Source organism: Rhinolophus sinicus, linkage group LG01 (assembly GCF_036562045.2).
Source record: "Rhinolophus sinicus isolate RSC01 linkage group LG01, ASM3656204v1, whole genome shotgun sequence".
Taxonomy (NCBI): domain Eukaryota; kingdom Metazoa; phylum Chordata; class Mammalia; order Chiroptera; family Rhinolophidae; genus Rhinolophus; species Rhinolophus sinicus.
The window spans coordinates 97,055,566-97,080,342 of record NC_133751.1 but is presented as its reverse complement, the minus strand read 5'-3'; the positions used below and the strand labels follow the sequence as shown (position 1 = coordinate 97,080,342).

Genomic DNA, 24,777 nt, shown 5'->3' with positions numbered 1-24,777 from the left:
ACTCTCCCAGCCTTTACATTGTGTTTTTCCCACTACGTGGAATATTGGTTTCAACAATTATTTACTACATAAATTCTTACCATGCCAAACAAACCTCTCCAGAACATGAACTGTTGCCTATCATGTAGTAAATGTTCAAAAAGTACTTTGAACATCAAAAACATAAATGGTTTTACAATGAAGGAGTGAATGAATGATAACGAGAGAATCTGAAGAGTTCTTAAGGGTGCCTGGGAGCTTTTTCAAGGATGGTGGAAGGTGTGGTGACACATTCTTTCCCCAAAAGTCTAAGGGATTTTACACAATTCTCAGTTCCTCTGAAGACAAATGCCAGATGAATCACAGGTATATTTCTACACACTCAGGGTAGGCTACTTTCCATCTTTCTCAAAGAAAGGTAATCTATAATGTAATTAATCTCGTATGGAATGTATCTCTTCCCTTGGTCTTAGTGGGTTGAGGGGGTATAGAAAATTGGAATCATGAGGATTTCATTGTTTATTTTTACTTAAAAGACTTGCTTTATTCACTGGCAAAGGCTTAGAATAAAGCATAAGACCTAGTTAATAAAGAAAGCATTCGACATATCTCATTGTTACCAAGATAAAAGGAGGGAACAAATAAAAGCTTGAATCAAGATTCTATGATATATTACTAAAATACAAGGGGGAAACACCAACCATTTTACTAGGAGAAAGCAAAATGAACTATATTTGGATTATACTCGAAAATGAACTATACTTGAATCCTCTTTCTGATTTTGGTGGTAATATTATTTTATTTTATTTTATTTTTTATTCTACAGGAAGTTTCTAATTTTGAGAATGTAAAACCAAAAAGAAAGTAAGTACAATTATTTTGAAAACTTTATGTTATCTTCTGTAACGCGAAAAGGAATATTTTAGTGGTTTTCCTGTCAATGTGCTTTTTTATAAGTTGTCATGTGTAAATCTAGGTATGTTTTACTCTGCTACCATTTATCTGTTTATGCTGATGCATAAGAAACCTACATTGTGACATTCCTATAGACAGGGATATGGAAATTAAGTTTTCAGGAGAAGAAACGTGTTTAAACTAGGGTCAGATTAAAGTAGAAGTTTACTTGAAAACGTTTCTATCAGTGACCTATTAATCTTCTGAAGAGTTCTAATCCAAATAAAAATGTGTTTGCAGAGAGATTTGGGTTATTTAGGTCAGGCATTGCTTTACATTCAGCACATCAGGACTCCAGAGGACGTGACACATACGTGTTGCATAGGCAATGGGATTTTAACTAATAAGCAGGAAATACATAGGGACGGGAAGTGGTTTATGAGGAAATTTCCAGACTTGTTGCTGATGACACAGAAGAATGGCTTTCTTGCACTCCAGAACAGTCTGAGACCAAATTGGTAATATGTGAAACTCTGAATGCAGTTTTTTGTTTTTGTTTTTGTTTTGTTTTTCCAACAGACCTTGCTCTCACTGCCTCATAACCTGCTTCTCCAAGCACTGTGTGCTTTCTTAGTCTTTCTTCCCTTTCCAGCTCAATGTTTTCTCCCAGTAAGGATACAAAATGCATAACATCTTAGAGTGCCTGCCAGTCAAGGGTAGTTGTGTTTTAGACACAGTTAGCTACTTAACCTACACCAGTGGCATTTTAAACATGCGCTGCAGTAAAGGAGGTTTTTAGTTATTTTTGTTTTTTGTTTCTCAGGGTTCTTCTCAATCTTAAAAATTACCCCACCTATGTAACTGTTTATTCTATCCATGAATAAGGAACTCACTAATTCCAAATCAGATATTTAAATGAAATTATAGCTGTTGACTTATGATTGATGCTTCTACACATTCGAGGATACCAACACAAGGAGGGGCAGAAAGCAGATGAATGAAAGGGAAAATACCTCATGCTGACTGAATTAGGATTTTTCAAACATAAACCAAATTCATTAATGTGCTCCTCAGAGTCCAACCAGTTAAAACAAGATTGAATTGTTTTTGGAGTTCCTCCATTTTTTTTGGTCCACTACTCCCCTGAACAAACACCCCATGTTGTTGTATACCTACCTCACTTTATAATATTGTAAATAGCTCTTTTGGAAGATTTCTACTTGCCAACAGAGGTTTAAGTGTTTTGCATGAAAAATAGAAAAAACAAACCCAAATAAAAGGGTTAAGAAAAGAAGAAACATTATTATGTGTAGGGTTTTGCCTACCACTTTGAGATTTAAAAAAAGTTGGACTTGGCTTTGATTTAATGACTACTCAGAATGTAAATACAGTGTTTCCCTGAAAATAAGACCTAACCAGAAAATAAGCCATAGCATGATTTTTCAGGATGACATCCCCTGAACATAAGCCCTAATGCATCTTTTGGAGCAAAACTTAGTATAAGACCCGGTCTTATTTTCGGGGAAACACGGTAGTGGAAAACATTCAAGCTATAACAAAGTTAGTTATACGTACAGGATATGTGTGTGTTCACCCAACACATAAATTGATTAACATGGTCGAGTCAGCATAGTCTTATCCTCTGTTTCTGTTTTAGACAATTTATTATGGACATTTTCAGTTATACACATTTTCAGTTATAACATTTAGTTACACACTGATGAACTCACATCTCCAAGTCTGAACAAGTATCAACTTGTAGTCAATTTGATTTCATCTCTACCCATTCGACTTCCCACTTGCTCACACTCCCACTGGTTTGTTTTCTTTTTAAAGAAGCTCCCAGACATATATTTTAATGTTTCAATATTTATCTTTAAGAAAAAAAGAACTTAAAAAAAACATAACTACAATACCACAACTGCACTTACACAAAATAAGAAAAATGACATATCACCAAATATACTGTCAATGTTAAAATTTCTTTTATAGCCTCAAGTAATTTTTTATAGTTAATTTGAATCACAATCCAAGCAATGCTCATGCAATGCATATCTCTCTCTCTTAACTGGATTGTGGAATTGAAGAAACTGGATTGTTTATTCTGAGGAATTTTCCATATTTTTGAATTTTGTTGGTTGCATCCACTTTAAAAAACATATTTGTCTGTCCTCTGTTTTCTGTAAATTTTTAGTTAGATCTCAAGGCTTGATAAGATTCAAGTTTTTTCTTTTCTTTTTTTTTTTTTTTAAAGTAGTTCATCAGTTATTTTGTACTTCCTTTTGCATTACACTGGAAGCCCATATATTTGGTCATCTCTATTTTTGTGACTGAAATTGGTTAATAGGTTCAGACTTATCAAGTTGATCTATCCAGCACAAAGTTACCCATTAACCTTTCAATTAAAAGCTTTAAAAGCAATTGGTGATTATTGCCCAGAACTATTGTTTTAAGGATTTTATGATGCTTATATTCAATTTGCATCATTCTTTCTGTATTTATTGAACATAATTATTTGAAAAAGAACTTTTTCACATTAACTATTTGATTATATTGTGGTACATGCATGTAGAAGTGGCCAGTCTTTTTTTTTTTTTTTTTAATGAATGTTAGTTTTTTCAGATTACATGGAAATTTCCAGGCCAAGATTATACTTGTATTAACTGCACTTTGCCATCTAGGGTCAGAAAAATTCAGGACCATCTGTAGACCTTAGTTACAGGTAGAATTTATTTCTATTGTTAAAGGCATTGCATACATGTCTAAATGACCTAATTTCTGTTTGGTAAAAGTATTATTTATTAAATATAGACTTAAATATCTCTTTATTTTATTTTTCTAGGTCAATCCAGAGATCCATGTCTGAAAACAATGGATTTGGTTAGTAATTCATTAGATTACTCATACAGATGATGTGCTCTGTTTCCCTAAAAGTTATTTTCTTCTGCTACTGCCATAAAGCAACAATAAGTGATTAATGAAAATCAAATGGACTTGTCTTTTAATTCTATCAAATAAATTTTTTTAAAACTATGGTTCGATTCTAACTTTAAATGGCTAAAACAAAGAAATCATTGATTTATTCTGAATAACTTCCTTTTATATTAAAAGGTAATTTTCTTTGGTGATGTATTAGTTGATTATGTTTCAGCTTCCCAACTTTAGCTTGGCTCACTCTGTCAAGTTGACCTCTTAGATAACTTTTCAGATTTAGAGACCTCGGAGTTAATAATAAAGAAAAAGAAAATGGTTGAATTACAAGGACTCTTCCACAATGTTTCAAAACCCAGTCCTTTTCTTTAGTTTCTGTGATTCAGTACCCAGAATAATAATAAAGGCAATTGGCGTGATTTGTATTTCAAATCTGAAGTAAATCTCTAATTCTGTTAATTACTTTTTGAAAGCTAATGGATAATGTCTTTCCTTCCCTTACAGAATATAGGGTGTCACTAATTATTCACTGTGGCAGACTGTGAATTCACAGTGGCAAAAAATTTGGGTTATTCATTCAATAATTCGTTTTTTAATGCATCTCATCAAACTTATGGATACATTTTCTCATTTCTTTCTCCCCAGAAGAATCTAGGGGTTGAATGCTCAAACTACCCCCCCCCCTTTTCAAAATCAGTTTCCTGGATAGTTCTGTACAGCTCAATGGGACCAAGGTGATGATGATCAATCCTCCAAGGGTGTCTGTGTCTGCTCTTCTTCCAATGGCAACATCCTCAGGGCAGGGTCCAATCTCATTTGGGAAGGTCTTGTGGTTAATTAGTTGTTAACTATTTTGAATATTAGCCCTGATTTGAATAGTGCATACTCTTAAAGAAGTGAAGCAAAAATTTATTTCCCATCTAGATCCATTCTCATTGTACGCTATTGTCAGAATTTGTACACACAAGACTACAAATGTTTCCATCCTAATATAATTTTTGACGATCAATTGCCTTCTCTGTAGTCAAACATAACAGTAAATGACTGTAAAAACAGCACGGCATGCCGACTTTGTTTCCATGGGATGCTTTGATTACATTATTTAAAATTTACTTTATCAATGGTATGATACAACATGTGGAATGATTAGCCTTTGGTAAGTAGATTCAAAGGTTCCAATTCTTCATTTCTGTGCAGTTCAGTTCTTCACAACATACCCAGGCCCTGCTCCAGGTATTAGAAGAACAAGACTGAGTTAATCATGGTTCTTACACTGCAGGATCTTAGGGTTTCTTGAATGTATCACAGCTCAATGTTCTCTCTACAAACTTAATCATTTTGTTAAAAATTGTGAGGAATGTGGAGGGTAGGGATACTTTAACTTATGCATAAAAATAAATATTTATTAATTCAAGAAAAATACTCCAAAGAGTAATGTAATCATAAGCTGTTAAAAGTTATTTCAGTAGCAGCATTCTACCGTATACTCCTTAGGGGCTCATGGGGTATCCATCAGGGACTAGAACTCCCTAGAATGGATCACAGAGCTCTCATGTCATATCACCAAGTTACAACCTTGTGCTGAACTTGTTTTGATTTCAAATTTTTTACACTTACTGTAAATTCTGCTAACCAATCCTCTGCTTTACTTTAGAAAAGAAAACAGTCAATGATATCATCTGGCAGGAATCCAGCAAGCCTGAGAATGATTCCCACATCAGAAGACTCTGTCAGCTAAAAGGTAATTGCTAAATTTAGTTCTGCTGACTTTGCATTTTCCTAGCGTAGTTTAAAGGGCAGGTGAGAAAAATTTCCATCTTTCTCCATTAAAATAAGCAGAGCATCGTGGTCTACTTAAAAAAGGAAAGACAAGTAGAGTAGAATAAAATGCATTTATTATTAATAGACTATATACATGTGAATGTAGATACACACAGACATACAGAAAGGAAATGGAATTTAATTAAGTTGCCTGTTGAAGCAAAGGATCAATTGCAAATAATATTTGAAAGTCTTTAAGTCTCTAAAATAATTTAATATTTTAATAATTTAATAATTTATAATTAAAAATCAGCACAGAAAAACCTAAAATAACTCCAAATATTAACAGTTATTATATTTAGGTTTTCTTTTAAAATTTAAGAAAAATTAACCTTGATCGTTAATGCAAAATTATATCATTTTATAATTTAAAAATTCCCAATAGCAAATTAGCAGCCAGATGTAAAAAAAAATATTAATAATAAATCACTTCATAATTAAAATTACTTAACTTTGGGAAGGTAAGGAATAAACTAAAAATTCTTAAGAGTTCACAAAGATGAACAACAGAATAAAAAGTTGATTTAGTTGGTATTCTCTCTCCAGTGTTGCTGGAATAAGCAATATTTGATTATATTAATTATTGATTATTTAAGAGTTTCTGATTTAAAATTTTTTAGTTTACAGATGTAGTCTCTTTTAATAGCACAGATAGTTAGAATTTTTTTGTTAATCTAAAAAGTTAAGGTTTTTTAATATCTTGGGATAAAGGAAATTATAGTGTATTTTTATAGCTAGCTTAACGGTTTGATTATACACTCTGTTTAGATTTTGCCTTTCGTTTTTTTTTTTTTTTAACAGCTATTAGCTTTACAAAGTAATTATTTATGAAAATAATCATTTTTCTCTTGAAATATTTCAAATTTGTCAAATATTATATAACATTTTGGTGAATAATTTTAACTAAATTTTAAAATATTTACAATTTTCTCCATTATAAACAAATAAATAGGTGAGACATTTTGGGGTCATTTTAATATTTTCTTTCAGTTGCAACATAGACAATGTTTTAATAATACCATGTTTTGATTGGACTCTATCTTTACCTCATGGGTGCCAGCTATCTTCATGCACACTTTCAATAGGTTAGTCAAACATCCATACACCCATCCCTTTAATAAATACATGTTAGTTTTAGATTATGGTATATTGACCTATGGATAAAGAAGGTATAACTGTATTATTAATTTTAGTTATAAGTTTGACCATAAATCTCTACCAAGTATTCTAATTTCTAAAACTACTTTTCTGTGAAACTTATTTTTTTAAGAGTAATAAGTAGGTAATTCTATTATAGCTACTTCTGACAAAGCAGCAAAAAACCTTGGACCCTAGGTGAGGTGCTTTGGACTAGTGATATCTGTTTTGTCAGAGAAGAAAGAAAGCCTGTATAGAAAACTTCTCAGCTTTGATATTTCTCAGATTCTTGAGTGACTGCTTGCAGTGTGCGTGCGTGCATGCGTGGGTGTATAAGAAGTTTAGCTGACATTTCAGCAGTAACAGCTGAGTCATAGAACATTTCCTTGGGATAAATGATGGGCTAGGAAGAGTTGATGGTCTGAGACCAAGGCTATTGATGCCACTGTAAATTGAAGGGAGAAATGCAGTGGGGGATAGAGGACCAAAAGTAGTGGACTTCAGTTTTATGGGTATAGTAACTTCATTTGGAATGATCAGAATATTTCTAAGCAATTAGTGCCCTACATATCAACGCATAATATTTCTTTCTCATTTTAAACACCACTTTTTAACTGTTCATTGCATAATTGCTTAAGGCTAGTTTACTGTGCCTGAGGATAGGCAGTCTGTGAAGTTTAGTGAGATGAATATTAGAAGGTGCAATATTGCTATCATCCACAGCCCATGGTTTTATTGAACACTAACGATGAAATTGTAAAGACAGTCTCAATAAAACAGACAAATACATGTAGGGAAATAAGTGGTAGGAGTGCCATTAACTCCCGAAGAATCTGTTATAAACCCCAAGACCAAAAAAAAAAAAAAAAAAAAAAAGGCCATTTCCCTCAATTTCCATTTCAAAATGGTATTCCTATATGACCCATATTACATTAACAGCATTGCAGTCCTAAAGAGTGTTGGGGCCCCATGAAAGAAACATCTACAGGCTATATTTAGCCAAGGATTGTACCTGATGTTTTAGTCCATAAAGAAATTTACATAGTTTGATAAAATGACTGTTGTATCAGTTAAGACAAAATTTATCAGAACAAGTTGAGTGCCAGAAGCATAAAATTTTTAGTTTATCTAGTCCATTTCCTTCTTCTAAAAGGATTTTGTCCAAACCTATGTCTGTGCTATTAAGGGATAACATCTGTGAAATAAATGTAGGATAAATTGTGTGCTCAGGACTTTACAGCTGAAAAATTGGCATAGTTTAGATACCAAGGGAAATTAATGTGTAATTCATATTGTTGCATTTTCAGCATCATAAGCAGGCAGAATATTCAGAATATCCATTTTAGTAAATTAAAATCAATTTTAAAACCTTTATGTTTATTTTGGTTTTACTCTTATGAAAAAAAAAGGTACGCCTGAAAGAACAAAAGTTTGAAATCTATGAATTGAAATTTATCTAAGATCGAGTTATGATTTAAGTAAAGAGACTTTTAAGTACAGGTTTTCATATTTTATACCAGAAAGTACAAAGAATAAAAACAAAGCAAACTTTAAAAAAAATTATTAGAAAGGAAACAAAACATGTTTGGAGATTTAGAGATTTTTCAGTGTGACTGCAATAGACTATTCCATAAAACAGAAAACATGCAAAATAAATTGACATGTTAGTAAAGGATGTAGGGACTGGATAAGGTCAGGAAACACGGTTAGTAATGAAAAGAGTATTACCCATATTGATGCAAAATCATTTAAAAATACATCCTATTTAGATATCGTTTCGATGAGATTTACTTTATATATATGTCGTTAAGGCCTTCCAGTTTAACATTCAAATTGCCATTGCTTTGAAACCTTTTTCCAGAATTCTAGTCAATATTATTATTTGGCCAACCTCTTGAGAGTAAGTATATAAGTATTTTGACTTAATTGTTCTAGACCTTATTCATTTTTTTTTCTTTATTGGCTAGATACTCTCATTTTCAAGATGGCAAATGTGTAAAGTCACAAATGTATTTACTATTCTGTTTAATTTTCAGGAACTACAAATTAATTTAAAAATTGTTCCCCAAGAGCATGTGATTTAAATCTGGTTAGACTGGACTACGTGAGGAATGACAGAGAGAAGTCCTATTTCACAGCTGAACATCTGCTTATGATGTGGGAATAAACTCCCTGAGCAAAGGCTGCCTGCTGAGCAGGTCGCTTCTTTTTCCATGAAAGGCTTTCCGAATTGAATGATGAGAATACTCAGAGTTCTAGTGTTCTATACAAATGAATCTTGGGATGACTTCAATTCATGGGGAGTCCTTACCAGGATTGTAATTACCTGAGCATAGTCAGAAGTATCTCTGTTAGAATAACCTAGAAGCTTACTGGAAATACTCATATTGTTTGTTTGTTTTAATTTTACTTAATCCCATTTTTTTCTGCATCTGCTTTTGAGGAATAGTTGGAGTCTGATGTTTATGATGGATGGTACATGTTTGTGTACACTCTTACTTGTGACCCACTTGTGTAGTTTATGCATGTTCTGATGACCTATTGCTGCAAACAAACCACCCTAAAACTTAATGACACCAAACAACATTTCATTAGTCTCATAGATGTTATGGGTCAGGAATTCAGTCAGGGCCATGCTTCATAATATCTGAGCCTTCCTCTGGGAAGACTTGAATGACTGGGGAAGACTTAAATGTCTGGTGGCTGGAATCATCTAGAGGTTTCTTTTCTTACGTGTCTGGTACCTGTTCTGGGATAACTTGAAGACTGCTCAGCTGGGACTGTCAACTGGAGAACCAATATGTGGCCACCCCATGTGACAAGCTTCTCCCAGGTTAAGAGCCGGTTTCAAGAAGGAGGGATGTGAAAGGTAGCTACACACATCACAGGAGGAAGTGCCTGGAGAGTGAGCTTTCCAAAATATCAAGGCAGGAGCTGCAAGCCTTCTTCTGACCTAGCCTTGGAGGTGACAAAACATTACTATCACTGCCTTCTACTGTGACAAGTGAGTCACTAGTTTCAGTTGAATTCAATAAGAAGGGAATTGAACTCCATTTCTTGATGCAGGAGTACCAAGGTCACATTGCAAAACATGTGATTTGGAAGGTATTTTTTTGTCCATCTTTGGAAAATACAAGGGCATATTGCCTAATTCTACTATTGCAACTTTGTTGCTACTTAGGACAATATTGCTTCTGTTTTTATAAATGTTCTCTTGTAAGGTAATATTTGGACAATTACAAATAAATAAGAAATGTATAAGACCACAAAACAAATGGCTAATCTTTATAAAATTCCATTTTCCTGGTGTCCCTTCCTTAGTGCAAAACCCTTCAAGGTCCTCCATTTTCCGTAGCAAAACTCACAAACTGGTAACTCTATAACTGAATTTATTTTGAGAAAAAGCTTGCTTGGGCCATATGATATTTTAAAAATCAGGAAATTTTACATTAAAATACATATATTTACACTCTTTTGGAAAAAAGGAGAGGCACAAACATCCTGGAGTCAAAGTCTGAGGTGATTTCAAGTGAAAAACTTGAGAGCAATGGCTGCCCTTTAGCAATGGTGGCCCTTCAGCTCACCACATACCTTCCACTGTCTCCTTGACAAAATTCACTTTATTTAGTTAAGTTACATGTTTGATTCCTGTAGATATTTATATTTGTAATATTGGTTTAATGGGTTATGTCCAAATTTTTCCACCTATCACTGAAGGCCCATTAAAATTTGGTCTTATTTACTCTTCCAGCCCTATCTCCTATGCTATACTCAGAATTGCTTATTCCAGGCCCAGTCTCAAGCTCCGCACCTAATTAAATATATTCCACTTATTTTACACTATAGGCTAGTATTCCTAACATTGCCATTATATTTGTAACTTTCCTTTTTCTTTTACCTTTCCAAACCACATCCATTTTTCAAGCTTTCATGGCCATCCTTCCATGAGTACGCTGGTCATAGTGATCTCTCCCTATAGTAGTGTCTGAATCACTCATTTTATCGCCTTGCATCATTATGTAAGTGATGTAAATGTGTTGTGCATGTTTCTCAGCTGCTTCCAGATTCTAGAGTACAGGTGATGACTTTACTGTTCTTTTCCTGTATCCAGAAGAATAATTAGAGAAGAAGATCTCTAAAACTCATGTTAAAGGGATCAAAAAAAGGAAGAGATGGAAAAGAATAAAGGAATAAAGGAAAAGACATTTTTATTTTTCTAAATACTGAAATTTAAAAAAAAAATAAATAAAACTGCACAATTTTGCTTCTAGCATCCTGACTCTGTCATGGACGATATTGCTTCAAAGAGCCAGACCACAAAACTAGCTCATTATAGTTCTTTTTGTTGTTGTTGTTTAATTTTTTTTGCCTATGAGACATTTAAAATATTTATTTATTTATTATTTATTTAATTTCAATTACAGTTGACATTCAATATTATTTTATATTAGTTTCAGGTGTATAGTATAGTGGTTAGACATTTATATAATTTACAAAGTGATCCCTTCCAAGTAGTCTAGTATCCACCTGGCACTATACATAATTATTACAATATTATTGATTAGATTCCCCATGCTTTACTTTACATCTCATTGACTATTTTGTAACTACGAGTTCGTACTTCTTAATCCCTTCATCTTTTTAAAACCAGCTCATTTTAAAACAAGTATTTTCTAGAATTTTGTTGTGTGGTTTCTCTGATTTTAAATATTAAGTTACTGGTATAAGTACCTCTGAGACTGAGCTGTGAATTTAACATAACTTTTAACCACAGCTCTGATGGGAATTTGAAGGGAAATCTGCACTTATTTTTTACCGAGCATGAAGGCTAGATCTTATCTGCCCTTTCCTCCCTGACAGAGCATGTGAGTAAGGAATGGTGGAAAATTGAAGTAATGATTTCAAGTATAAAGGTGTGAAGGTGAAAGGAAAAGTCGCCAGTCTGTGGCCAGTGGCTTCTGTGGGTGTCAGTATCCTCGTCTGTAAACTGAGGGGCTTGGATTAAGTAAGTGATGCACCAAGTCCGGCCCTCTTTCAGCACACTGCGTATTCCAGATTCAAATAAATGGAGCCCAATAAATGGAGCCCCTTTTACAGGGCTTGAAAGGGAAATGCTACCACTTTTTGAAAAGGTTTAGCTGCAAGCAAATGGATGCCAATCCAAAACTTTTACTAAAGTGTGCACACAACAATTTCAATATAAATGATTCATGTTGAGAAGGCGTAAACTAATGAAGCCTCAAACTTCCAGGGGTGGAAACCTTGGTTTAACAGAAACTGGTGTGCTGATAATGTCATAGAATCATAGCATTTGGAGTTAGAAGTAGCTTTAGTATCTATGTGCTACTCTTTTATTACGGACAGGGAAACTGAGTCCCAGAGAGGTTCTGCTTGTGCCGGGACACAGCTCATCAGTGGCATTCTTCATTTTAATTTTGTTAAATTTCTATTTTATTTTCATCTGTTTCTAGTAAGAATAACATTGTAAAGAAAATAAACATTTATGATCTAGTCAGTATATAATAGTACCTTAATAGGCTAAAGAAAAATAAGAGTATGAAATTGCACTCAAGGTTCTTAAACCCTATAATTTCTGATAATCTACATATAACATGTATTTCTTTTCCTAGATCTAAATGAAGATGGTTTTCCTTTGAGTAATAACATACATACTCTTCAAGGAGAAAAACTACAAGACATTTCCTATCAGGTAATGCGAATTATCAACATTTACGTAGTATTTTGGAAAATCATCTTATTATTGAGCTCTGTAATGAGCTAGAGTCGTGTACAATACTGAGACAGCATTGCAGCTGTTTTGTATTTAGTTATTGTAGGTTGTTTTGTAATTAATATGCTTATGTCCCTGTGAATTGAAAAATAAAGGAAAAAATCAAATGACGAGTTAATAAACCATTTTGATTATGTGAAACATCATGCTCTACAGCCTGTTGATAAACAACTCTGAGCCTGTTAAATTAATATACTGGGGTTTTCTCTGACAAGACCTGCTAAGTGCTTAGAACCATCTGGCAACCTTCAGCATGGGGTACATGCCTTGTTTTCTTACGTTTGCTATAAAAACATATAGTGTGATTCCTGACATATCCCTTTTAAAATTGCATTAATTTCTCCAAACAATTAAAATGCCTGAACTTTGGGCCTCTCTAATAATAATAACTTAACATTCACTGGCAGCCAGAGAGTTGCTATTCACCCTGTAATGAGAAACAGTGTTTGTGTCAATAGGACCAACTCAGGCATTAAACTGATTTTTGATGTTTCTGACAGCTATGCGGTTCTCTTTAATCATTCTGATAGTTTTACTAGAAAATTTAGAACTACCATTCCTTGGTGCAGTAGATTGATCAATAGGCAGAGGGTATATAGCATATGAATTGTGAGGGGCTGGTTTAGTGAGGAAAGGGAGCTCGGATTCCTAAATCCAGTCTGATTTCTGAGGCTGTCAGAGGCCCTCCAATGAGTTAAACAGTGGACCATAACTTTTGATCAGCCGCAGTCTCTGCTGCCTGTTCTGAAGCGTCTGGAGTGATTGACCTGTGGTCTCGAGGCCGGCTGCACACGGCTGCACATGGCCTGAGCACCTGTCAGCCAGTGGGGTTCTCCTGCATTGCAAGGTTGAGAGCTCTGAAAACAGACAGAGCCTTGTCAGAATCTTAGCTTGGCCCTTAGCAGCTATGTGACTTTGGGCTATTTCCTTAATCTTTCTCTGCCTCAGTTTTCATCATTTGTAAACATCAGTCTATAAAAAGCCTATATATCTTATGGTTGTTGTGAGAATTAAGGGAAATCCTTCATTACAGCAGTTAGCTTCATGGCTGGCATATTGGAGATGCTTTAAAAAATTCTTGAGATTCTCATGTTAAGTGAAATAAGTCAGACAGAAAAGGTCAAGAACCATATGATTTCACTCATACGTGGGATATAAAACTGAAACAAGACAAAGAAATAAGCAAAAGTCATAGACACTGACAACAGTTTAGTGGTTACCAGAGGGCAATGGGGAAGGGTTGGTGGTAGATGAGGTAAACGGGATCAAATATATGGTGGTGGAAGGAGAACTGACTCTGGGTGGTGAATACAGAATGCAGTATACAGATGATGTATTATAGAACTGTACAGTTGAAACATAAAATTTTATTAACCAACGTCCCCTAAATTAATTAATTAATTAATTAATTAAAAGACTAGAGAAGCAGGAGGGCATGGTGGCTGAGAATGTGAACTCTAGTGCCAGACTCCCTGTGTTCAAGGCAGCTTCCGCCGCAGTCTCTCTGTGGGACATTGGTAACTTACCTCAATTATCTGTGCCTTTGTTTCTGTGTCTATAAAATTGTGATAATACTACCTACTTAGAGGGTTTCTGTGAGAATTAAATGAGCTAATAGATACATTACTATGAAGAACATCAAAAAAAGAAAAATCGATTGTTGTCATTCAGGCTCCTCTCTTCTCTTCTCCCTCCCCTTCCTCTTTCTCTTACCCTTTGCAAGGGCTTAATGACACTTTTACAAGCACAGCTGGCAGATCATCTCTGAAATATGCAGTCTCATTCTCCTAAATTTAGACGAGGCCTCAGATATAGTATCTAAGTTAAACACTGTCTAATAGCTGGGGAAAAATAACAACTGGTTTATAGTAAGAGCTCCCAGACACGTGTTGTACCAAGAGAAACCCATCTTTAGTTTTTTGGTAGAAAAATAGAACCGATTCTTAGAAATAAGAAAATCATATAGAAAGTTCTTAGAATAAGAAAGGGTTAAAGATAAAACTTCACTCTAGGACCAACCTTCCTGGGTATTTTAACTGGCCGTGAAATGATCCTCCTAGAAGGGTAACCATGCAATTCTGCTCTGTATTAATAGTTTGTCACTAAAGATTAGTTGAAGATGTTCATTCCCAGTAACAGACAAGCAGGGCTCTTTCATCTAGATATCTTTGTTTGAGAGTAGGGAGTGGTCTTATCTATTTTTAATCTCTCTCTTCTCATTCATTGTAGGCATTCAATTGAACTTTAACTAAGAAACACTTTTTTCTGTCTGACAGAATACTTGGGTGTAACAGTATTATTAACTATTAGGAAGGGTTATGCAAATGATGAATGTATTAACTCCTTGTGACTGAGGGAAAGTAGAAACAGTTACCCCCTGAGAGATGGGGCACAGAGGGAACTATTCTCAGAAGGAGAAGAAACTCTGGTGTGAATGGGGAACATGGTCTGTGCTATAAGCACAGATTCGGGCACAGACTGTGGCCTCTCAAGAGAGCAAATGACTTAGAGCAATGCTTCCCCAGCTGTTGCCCATTTGTATCAGAATCATTTGGAGTGTTTATTTAAAAATGCAGACATCTGAGCCACATCTCTGTCCAACTGAATTGTCATGCCTGGAGCCCAGGAATTGATATTTTTGTGAAAGTTTCCAGAAGATGCTCAGTGCAGAAACCACCAGGCAGACTCTCTGGGATCAGGACAATTGGTGGACGCTTGTCTACAGACATCGCGCCCCATGAATTGTCACTGTATGTGGGGACAGAGCCCCAGAAAGTAGTTTACAGGCTCTCGGCCTCACGTGGAGGAGTGCTGGCTTGGGTAGTAGATGGCCGTCAGCTGTGGCTGATTGGCCGTCAGCTGTAGCCAGTTAGCCAATTAGCCGCTAATATAACTGCTGCGGCTACAGAGGAGAGAGAGAGAAGAGAGGAGGAAGAATGGGGGCTAGCAAGAAGATGGTGGCTGGGCTGGCAAGTGTGGATGGCGGTTTGCGGACAGTGTGAATCCAGCCTCCATTGAGAGTATAGTACCGCCAGAGAGAATATAGTGGTATGACTCCCCTACCTATGGCTCCGTGGGTGTTCCTTTTTGGCCTCACCATATCCTGCGTTCTTGTATGGGGAGCGGGAGCAGAGACCGAGCAGGGTCTCCCGTACGACACTGTACAAGCCCAGACTTGTCTCAGGTCTCATCAGGGAAGACAAATTGAAAACTGATTTTTGTTCCATATTATGGGAATGATGTACATTGATTATTGAACTTTTCAAAACTACTTGTATGTGAAAGTAGAAAGAATTGAAATGAAGACTATCTTAACAGGGTAAATATTTTCATATGGCTAGCCATTTTACTGAATATCATTAACGTGGGACGAACTTCATAAGATGTAAACCATATTAGTAATTACAATGATCATCTGACCATACCTAGAAAATATACTTTGGACAATAAAAAATATACAGAATAAAAGATTTAATCATTAACTGAGTTCCCAATCAGAAAATATTCAACAGGTGTGTTTCCTTCATGTTCTCAAAATGGGAGGAAAGATCTTAGACATAGAAGAAGGTACAAGGAACCAAATGGCGGATGTTTATGGAATGCTTTCCCAAATGCCAGCTTTGCTCCATGAATATTTCTGACTGCTTGGCCTGAGATAAACTTGCTGGAGAACCCGGCTTGCGGAAGTGCTGATGGGTCGAGTTTGAAGCAAAGCAGACTGCTGGTACTGCGATCATTACACTAACCATAAAGAGCATCTTGAGGGTAACTTGACTCCCAGCATTTATTTTTGTATCCTTGTTCTTGTTTGTTCTTTTCTGGCAGCATTCAGTTAATGGCTCAAACCCTTTGTAGCATATTGAAAAGGGTATAAAATATGCAGTAATACAGACTTTGGGCTAATATATTTTCAAAAATGGTTCATGCCTCATTTCTCACGTAAATTCTTAGGTTGCATTCAGCCTTCAGAGCGTCATTCATATTCATGATAGAAAAGAGGGATAACATTTATTACCTTCAGAGCTGGTGATATTAAGCACTGTCAAACACACCCACCCAGAACTGCACCAAAACGTTTTCTCCCTGAGCTCCTTCAGTAGAAAGTGTTGCTGAGTGAATTATATATATATATACACACACACACATACAGGCTTAGGTCCCCTTCTGTGGCAGATATTAACATACTTAGGGTTAGTACTAAGGGTTTAAGTACTAACCTTTAAAGTACTAAGGGTTAGATCACTCCACACACATTTCAAGCAATTTCTTTCTTGACGTTCTTTTCTCTAGAGCCTGTAAGTTTAAGTATCTGAATTCTCAGAATCTACTATCATTTGGGGTGGTCATGGGATCCATTTCTGGCCAGTGAGATGTTGTCAGAAATGCCTAGGGAGGACTTTCTTTACTCAAAGCAAAAACAAAAGCAAAAGAGAAAACAAAGTTTCAAGAGGAGAAAGCTTTGTCCTTTGTCCTTCCTGCCTGGAACTGGGTGGGACATGATACCCGGAGAGTTAGCCGCTGTCTTCCAGTCACCAGGGCATTAGGCACACGTGAAAGATAGCAGAGTGTGCAAATGCATGGAGCCTGATGCATTACTGACATGCTTGAGTAGCTGCACCAGTGCTGAACCACCGATATCTGGACTTCTTACTGTGTGGAAATGTAAGCCCCATGTCAGTTTGAGCCATTGTTATTGGGTTTCCTGTCCCTCAAAACTGAATGTAGTCCTAACTGATACACTTTATTTTTAAAGTTGTTGCTGTTGCTCGTGCTGAACTCTAATTGCTCTAAGACAATAGATCCAATTGTGCTCATGGAGATGGATGGTGTGTAGACACAGCTCTGACTGTGCAACCTTGATTAGCCTCCTTCAGGTTCTTATACAGTGTAATTAGCATCTACAGTTGAGAGTTAGTCATTCAGTCCTTACGATGAAAATTAGACTAATGACACATAAACCATTGGCTCTATACAGACTTAAAACTGTCTCCAGTGTAACATGCCATGTTAGGAGAGGTGTGTAGACTGGATCAATGTAGGACTGCTTTTTGGTGAGCTTAACTGAAGTCACAGCACCAGATGACTGGGGAAGAACTTCAAGGTTATTCTGTGATCTGTTAACAAGCAGGAGAGGTAGGTCCCTTATTAGGTTTCATCAGACATATTTTGGGTGGTTCTAAACTAGGGTGTGAACAATCTATAAGGCGGGAAAAAGGGGGCCAACACAACAGATTCTTTAAATAGCTCCTGCAAGTGTCAACCATGAAATCGTCTTTATGTGTGGTGTGATAACATAAAGATGAACTAATGATGCTGTGCGTTGTGCTTATTTTCAAGTACTTCTTTATCCGTTATGTAACTTTAGCTCATAGTTAACTATATTAGTTATCTATTGCTGTGTAACATATTACTCTCAACTTATGGGCTTAAAACAACAAGTGTATTATATCACAGTTTCTATGGGTTAGAAGTTGGGGGTCCTAGCTCAGGATCTTTCATCAGATTGCAATCAAGATGTCATCTAAATGCTACCTGTGGCTGAAGGATCTGTTTCCAAACTCCCTCTCATGGCTGCGGCGGGAGGCCTTGGCTCCTTGCTGAGAGCTGGTTGGTGGCATCTGTCCCTCAGCATGTTGCTCTTTCCATGGGGTTATTGAGTATCCTTATAACATGGCACTTTACTCAAGTGAGTGATCCAAGGCACAGAGTAAGGAGAAAACCATAGTACCTTTTAAGATCTTGTCTCAGAAGTCACACAGCATTACTTCTACTTTATCCTATTTGTTAGAAGCAAGTTATTAAATCCAGCTCACACTGAGGAGAGGCACATTATGACCCACCTTTTGTAGGCAGCCAGATAAAACAATTGGCAGCTATATTTTAAAACCACCAGAGATACCTAATAATATTTTGAGGTTATAGATGGAGAAGTTTTCCTACACCCCAAGAGCAAGATTATAATTCATTTTACAAATAGAAAAAATAGAAAGAATATAGAGTTCTATTTGTTAGGTAAGAGGAGAATGCAATCTCTCTCTCTCTCTCTCTCTCTCTCTCTCTCTCTCTCTCTCTCTCTTTCTCTCTCCCCCCACCCCAGCCGTCCCCTTTTAAAACAAGCAAAAGAGGTTAATCAATCTTCCATTTTCATTTTAGTTTATTCACAGAAAAGGAAATACCTCATTCTAACAAATGAATGTTATGAATGAGCTACTCATATATTATCTAACCAAATTATAATACAAGTGGGTATTTCCCCCTCTTGATCACCCTAAAAAGGCTTACGGGAATTATTTGGGTATTCTTCAGCATTATTTTCATTTTTAAATGAATTACATAATTCAAAAAATGGCAAGTAAACACATTCAGGCAACTCATACTGTGTCAAGCACCTAAAAATGTGGGCCTAGTCTTTAAAAAGTCCACATGCTACAACAACTAGTAGCAAAATAAAGCCCGTGTACTCAGGGCTCGCTTCAGTCACTTCAGCTCCTCTGTCACTTTCTACTTCTTCCTTTCGGTCTTCGGCTAGAACTTGTGGGACTTCTCCTTGGCTTTGGACTTTATAGTAATCAAACTTGCTTTACCTTTATATGAGTCATCTCCTGACTTCAGACTTGTTGTTTTAAACTCTCTGTGCCTCCATTTCCTTATGTGTAAAGTGGTGATAAAAAACTTCTTATGCTTGTCATAAATATTAAATGAAACAGTATGTGTATACTACTCCCAGAAGACATTCAATGAGCATTCATGTCCTCTCTCTAAACTCCTCTTAATCCCATTGTAGGCCTTTCCCTCAGAATACTAGTTGAAATTTCCTTCTATTCTTTGTTATAAACTCCATCAAATATCCTCTGGTGCAGTCTTGAAGTGCCATAGGTAAAAACTGTTTGATACTAAGTATATGGATTTTTCAAAAGAAATAGTAGGCCGGTTAGCTCAGTTGGTTAGAGCATGGTGCTAATAACACCAAAGTTGCCGGTTCGATCCCCGCATGGGCCACTGTGAGTTGCACCCTCCTTAAAAAAAAAAAAGTGAAAAGAAGTAGAAATTGATAGTAAGGAGCTTACATTGATAGGTACCTAACATAATCAAAAATGGACTGTGCTAAGACTCCAGATATTACCCAACTCCAGATGTGTATTTATTTGATTTAAGTTTATGTGTGTACTTGGTTATCAGATTTTCAAACATGGATGCCTATCATGTGTCCAATAATGAAGGGCACTGAGGGGATAAGGAGTAGACTGCTTCATAAACCGCTTTCCATACCCAAATTCTCTTTCCACAAACTTTCCTCTGGGTTTTGGACCATGTGTTGGGGTTCACATAAGGAAGGATGGGGCGTGAACCCCCTATATACTTATAATGTATAAACACAGTATATATGCATACATGTACACACATATTCATCTTTGTGTATATATGAAGATGAAGCCACTGATGAAAAGTAATCAGTGCTTTGATAATGTGATACTTATTATAATCGAGAAAATGTATCTTTTCCCAATTATTTTGGTAGCTTTGTGGAGGTTTTTTGTTTGTTTGTTTGGAATGTTAACATCAATGTTCTCCTTTTCCTTTTCTAATGCTAGAGAGGGTGACCTTTGAATGTTGGAGTCCCTCTCACTATCAAAAACATGTTAAGCCTACTGCCAATGAGGTGACAGGAAATTTTCCCCCAGATAATTCTATATTTAAGTGGTTTTCCATTTCTTTCCCTATAACTTTAACGTCCTGAGCGTTGTTTCTTATAGTTCTTTATTAATTTGTTTATAACTACCACATGGAAGTATTTCTAGAGAACATAAAACACTTGTTCTTATTGAGAAATTTCTTGACCTAAATTTCATTCAAAGAAGGATGAGTTTTATGTAAAACATTTTTCCTAAAATTTGGCAATTCCTTCTGAAATATGGAAAAAAATTAGTGTTAAAATATGTGTCTTTTTTGTGTGCCAACTCTCTTTTATAGTATTAAAATCATCAGATCATGTGAAGCTCTTTCCTTTCATTGTTGAGGTATTGCTAAACAGAGGTTCACTGACAGGATATGTTTTAGAAGATATGGAAAATTTCCAGGACAATCATGTATATAAGCCAGTCTTACAGTATTAGGGACTTGAATAAATGGTAAGCCTTCTTTGCAGTTCTCTTTCCGGACTGGCTTTTAGGAACACTGCAAGCTAAATTATTCAACTTTATTTGATTATTATTTCCAAAGTGTAATATTAATTTGCAGATTATATGGCAAATAACTACTTTCAATAAATCATGTTTCTTTATTTAGGCATGAAGATAACAGTTTTGAGACTCCTCCATTCACAGCCCTCTCTTCCCAAAGATAATTAATTAACATGTTAACGTCTAAGTTTCTTTAATAGTTTTCTTCTTAGCAGTTTTTTGTTGTTGTTTTTATTTTATTTCATTTTTTTTTTTAAATTTTTTGCCTAAGTGATGATAACTATGCTAAGTAGGAAGACGTGATGGAAAGGTACTATTTAAATATTGCTCCTGTTCCCCATGCCTTCCTAGGTTTCAGTAACTACTTAAATATCAAACAGCTGTGGGAACAACAACTGAATCTCAGTGAATGCCAAAAGGACTTCCAGTTCAAAATAAAGCTATGCACTTGGGACGACAAGCAAATAACTTAATTAGGAACAGAATCAAGAGAATAGACGAAGAGACCTGGAGCTACCAATGACAGTGCTCTTAGGCAACTAAATTCACATTCCTGAGCCTGAGTTTCCTCATTTTTTCTATTCTTAGTTTCAGGTGTACAAAACAACATAATGATTAGCCATTTACAAACCTCACAAAGTGGTAACCCCAACAAGTCTACTATCCCTCTGACATTGTACATAGCTATTACAATACCATTGACTATGTACTTTATATCCCATGACCATATATATACATATATATAGTATATACAATTATAGTTGACATTTGATATGTTATATTAGTTTCAGATGTACAGCACAGTGGTTAGGCATTTAATAGACTTATTTAATAAACTCACATATACAGAGAACAAACTGATGGTTGCTAGACGGGAAGGGGGTTGGGGAGGATGGGTGAGAAAGGTGAAGGAATTAGGAAGTACAAACTGGTAGTCACAGGGATGTGAAATACGGTAAGGGAAATGTAGGCAATAATGTGTAAAAACTATGTATGGTGTCAGACTTATCAGGGGGATCACTTCATAATGTATAAATGCCTGAGTCTCCTCATTATTAAAGTAAGGTATTGGGCTAGATGATTACAAAGACTTCTTCAAACTCTAATCATCTGTGATTAGCAATAGCTCTTTCCTACTTTTTCCTTGATACTCTTCTGAGGTCCAAGAGTTTATATAAAGTAACAAAAGGAGATATGTAGCTTAATGTCCTTAAACTTATTCCTCATTTCATGAAAGTGCAGAGAAGCGACTTGCTCAAAATCACATGTCTAGTCACAAAGCAGAGCATCACAGCAGAGCAGGACTGGTTTATTAAACCAGGTTTTCCTGACATATTTTGTTTATTTTTTCTGTATATTAAATTATGACTCCTAGGTGTGAGGGTTTTTTTTTTTTTTTTTTTTTTCTACGTAATTTCCTATACTCAACGCTCCTTGAAATGCTAGGAATCCAATAGGTGATTAATAAAAGATCATTAATTTGTTTACTGGCTCTTAAAGTACCTATGGCCTACAATTTTTTGGTCAACAAGGAAGTGTACCCCAAAAGAAAAATGTTATGAATGGTTCTAGAAACTTCTTCAAAATTTCAGAGCAGCGGATATTACACAAGAGGTAAGAAAGATGTTGCTTCTGTGGACTTTCCTCTTAAGCCAACACAACTGCATTTGCATTTCTGACTTGTGTAATCCTGGCAGCTCCCAGCTGGCTTGGCGTTGTCTCCACCTTAACGGGTTGACCCCAGCCTATTAGGGTCAAAGAGCAAAGAACAGTCTTGGTTCTCCTTACAGACATGGAGAAAAATAGCTATGAAGTTGCAACTTCCTTGTGTCATGGAAAATAGAGCCTGTGTGACACACGATTCCAAGACCAGAATTATGTACCCCAAAATCTGCTTAAGAAAAAGGAAAAAGAGCTAGAAACTTGTATTAAGTTATGAGTGGATAATTTGTATTTGTGTAATGACAAGTGGGAAAAGAAGGAGGAGGAACACACGTTAGAATGGGGCTAATTAATTTATTTAGCAATATCTAATCAATTTATTTAGCAATATGCAATAGCAAAAGACAGGCAATTAATAGAATGTGCTAATGACAGAAAGTGAAGGTGGTTAAGACTAAACTATATACATTGATAACAATGTCATGTCAAAGGAGTACACATACATATAAGTTTAAGAGATCCCAACATATGTTTACTATTGATCAAAACTCACTTGGCTAAATACACAAATAACATCAGTAAGGAGTATCCAAAAGCAGCAACAAGCGCTATAGGATAGTAACTATTACAGTAGATGCCAAAAGCTCACCAAACCAGGGGAGAACAGCACTGGAAAAGTCATAAATCAAAACCTTGCCAGGTCTGTAGCTGAGAGAAACTCAGGCGACTCTTACACCACTGCTTGCTAGTTTCCAAGAACGCTGCTGCTGTGTCCATTGTTGTTGTTGTTGTTGGAGGTTAGGAAGTCTTCTGATACTGTAAGCTGCAAACTTCATATAAGTTGCCAAAGATGCTAGAATGATGACAATTCACCAACAAAAGAAGTCTCTACTGTCCCTTGAGGCAAGTTCCTATCTCTTACTCTGAAACAATCCAATCCTGAAAAGCAGTCCTGAAACACTTCTGAATAGCAATCTTCTGAATAGCAATTTCTTTTTGTTTTGTTTTGTTTTGTTTAAGATTTTATTGGGGAAGGGGAACAGGACGTTATTGGGGAAACAGTGTGTACTTCCAGGACTTTTTTTCCAAGTCAATTTATTATCCTTTCAATCTTAGTTGTGGAGGGTGGCATTCAGCTTCAAGTTGTTGTCCTTTCAGTCTTAGTTGTGGAGGGCGCAGCTCAGCTCTAGGTCCAGTTGCCGTTGCTAGTTGCAGGGGTGCTGCCCACCATCCCCTGAGGGAGTCGAACAGGCAACCTTGTGGTTGAGATGGTTGAGAGGATGCGCTCCAACTAACTGAGCCATCCGGGAACAGCTCAGCTCAAGGTGCCGTGTTCAATCTTAGTTGCAGGGGGCGGGGCCCACCATCCCTTGCGGGACTCGAAGAATTGAACTGGCAACTTTATGGTTGAGAGCCCACTGGCCCATGTGGGAATCAAACAGGTAGCCTTCGGAGTTAGGAGCATGGAGCTCTAACCTCCTGAGCCACCAGGCCAGCCCCTGAATAGCAATCTCTTGACACAGCAATCAATCAATATCAATCCACCCGAGGACTGTCTTATATATCTTTTTAGATGCACCCCAGAGCCAAGTTTTATGTTCCTGCCTCCCCTCTCAAGGAATGGCCAGTTCTGGGAGGGTCCCGCAGTTACTGATATGAGTGCTACCCATCCGGCTGAAGGGCCAATTCATCCGGATAAGCAATGTCTACTGTTCTTGCTCAGGACCATGAGCCCAAGGTCTTCTAAAGCCTGGCAACGTGTCTGTCACGTCGTCCTGATATAACTTAGCTACTTCTTCACTTCATCTGTTGATGTGGGTGAAACAAACAGAACAAAGAGGGAATTCTCTCAATCCCTGATCAAGAATTTCTTTAACCCTAAGCTAATCATCACCTCACAGCACAGACAACAGCAAACATCATCTCATATCTGCCCTGCTTGGGAGAATGAGACCAAAGGGGGAATTTACTCAACCCCTGATCACAGCACAGAAATCACCTCACATACAGGAACAGACAAAAGCTAATAGACAAAAGCTCACATCAACGAATGAAGACATTTTCTTCAACATCTTCCGTATAATTTGTACAGTGGGATAAGACTATTTCATAAAGAGCTTTGTTAGACACGTTAAATTACATTGCATAGCTGTTTGAATGCCTGCTAATCCCCTGGACAGGTGCCTTTTCCTTCCTCACCTTACCTGATGCAGTCTTTCTCTCCTGTGAATAACTATCACATTTTATTTGTATTTCTTATATGACACACATTAACCTTTTCCTCCAGATGTATTTTTGACCAACTGTTCAGTTTACATGTATTTATTGAGCATATTTGAGATGAGGTTTGAGTTGTGCAAACCAGCTCTGGAACGCCAAAAG

At 36.3% G+C, this 24,777-nt stretch overlaps 1 protein-coding gene across 1 annotated transcript in view; it reads left to right on the top strand.

Moving 5' to 3' along the window:
- The first annotated feature begins 3,716 nt into the window (after positions 1-3,716).
- SAMSN1 (SAM domain, SH3 domain and nuclear localization signals 1) overlaps positions 3,717-24,777 on the top strand; it is a 111,930-nt gene continuing 90,869 nt past the window's right edge. The window contains 4 exon segments of the mRNA XM_074333509.1: positions 3,717-3,753; positions 5,459-5,545; positions 12,393-12,472; positions 20,148-20,213. Coding sequence (XP_074189610.1) covers positions 3,732-3,753; positions 5,459-5,545; positions 12,393-12,472; positions 20,148-20,213 — 255 coding nt within the window. The 5' untranslated portion in view covers positions 3,717-3,731.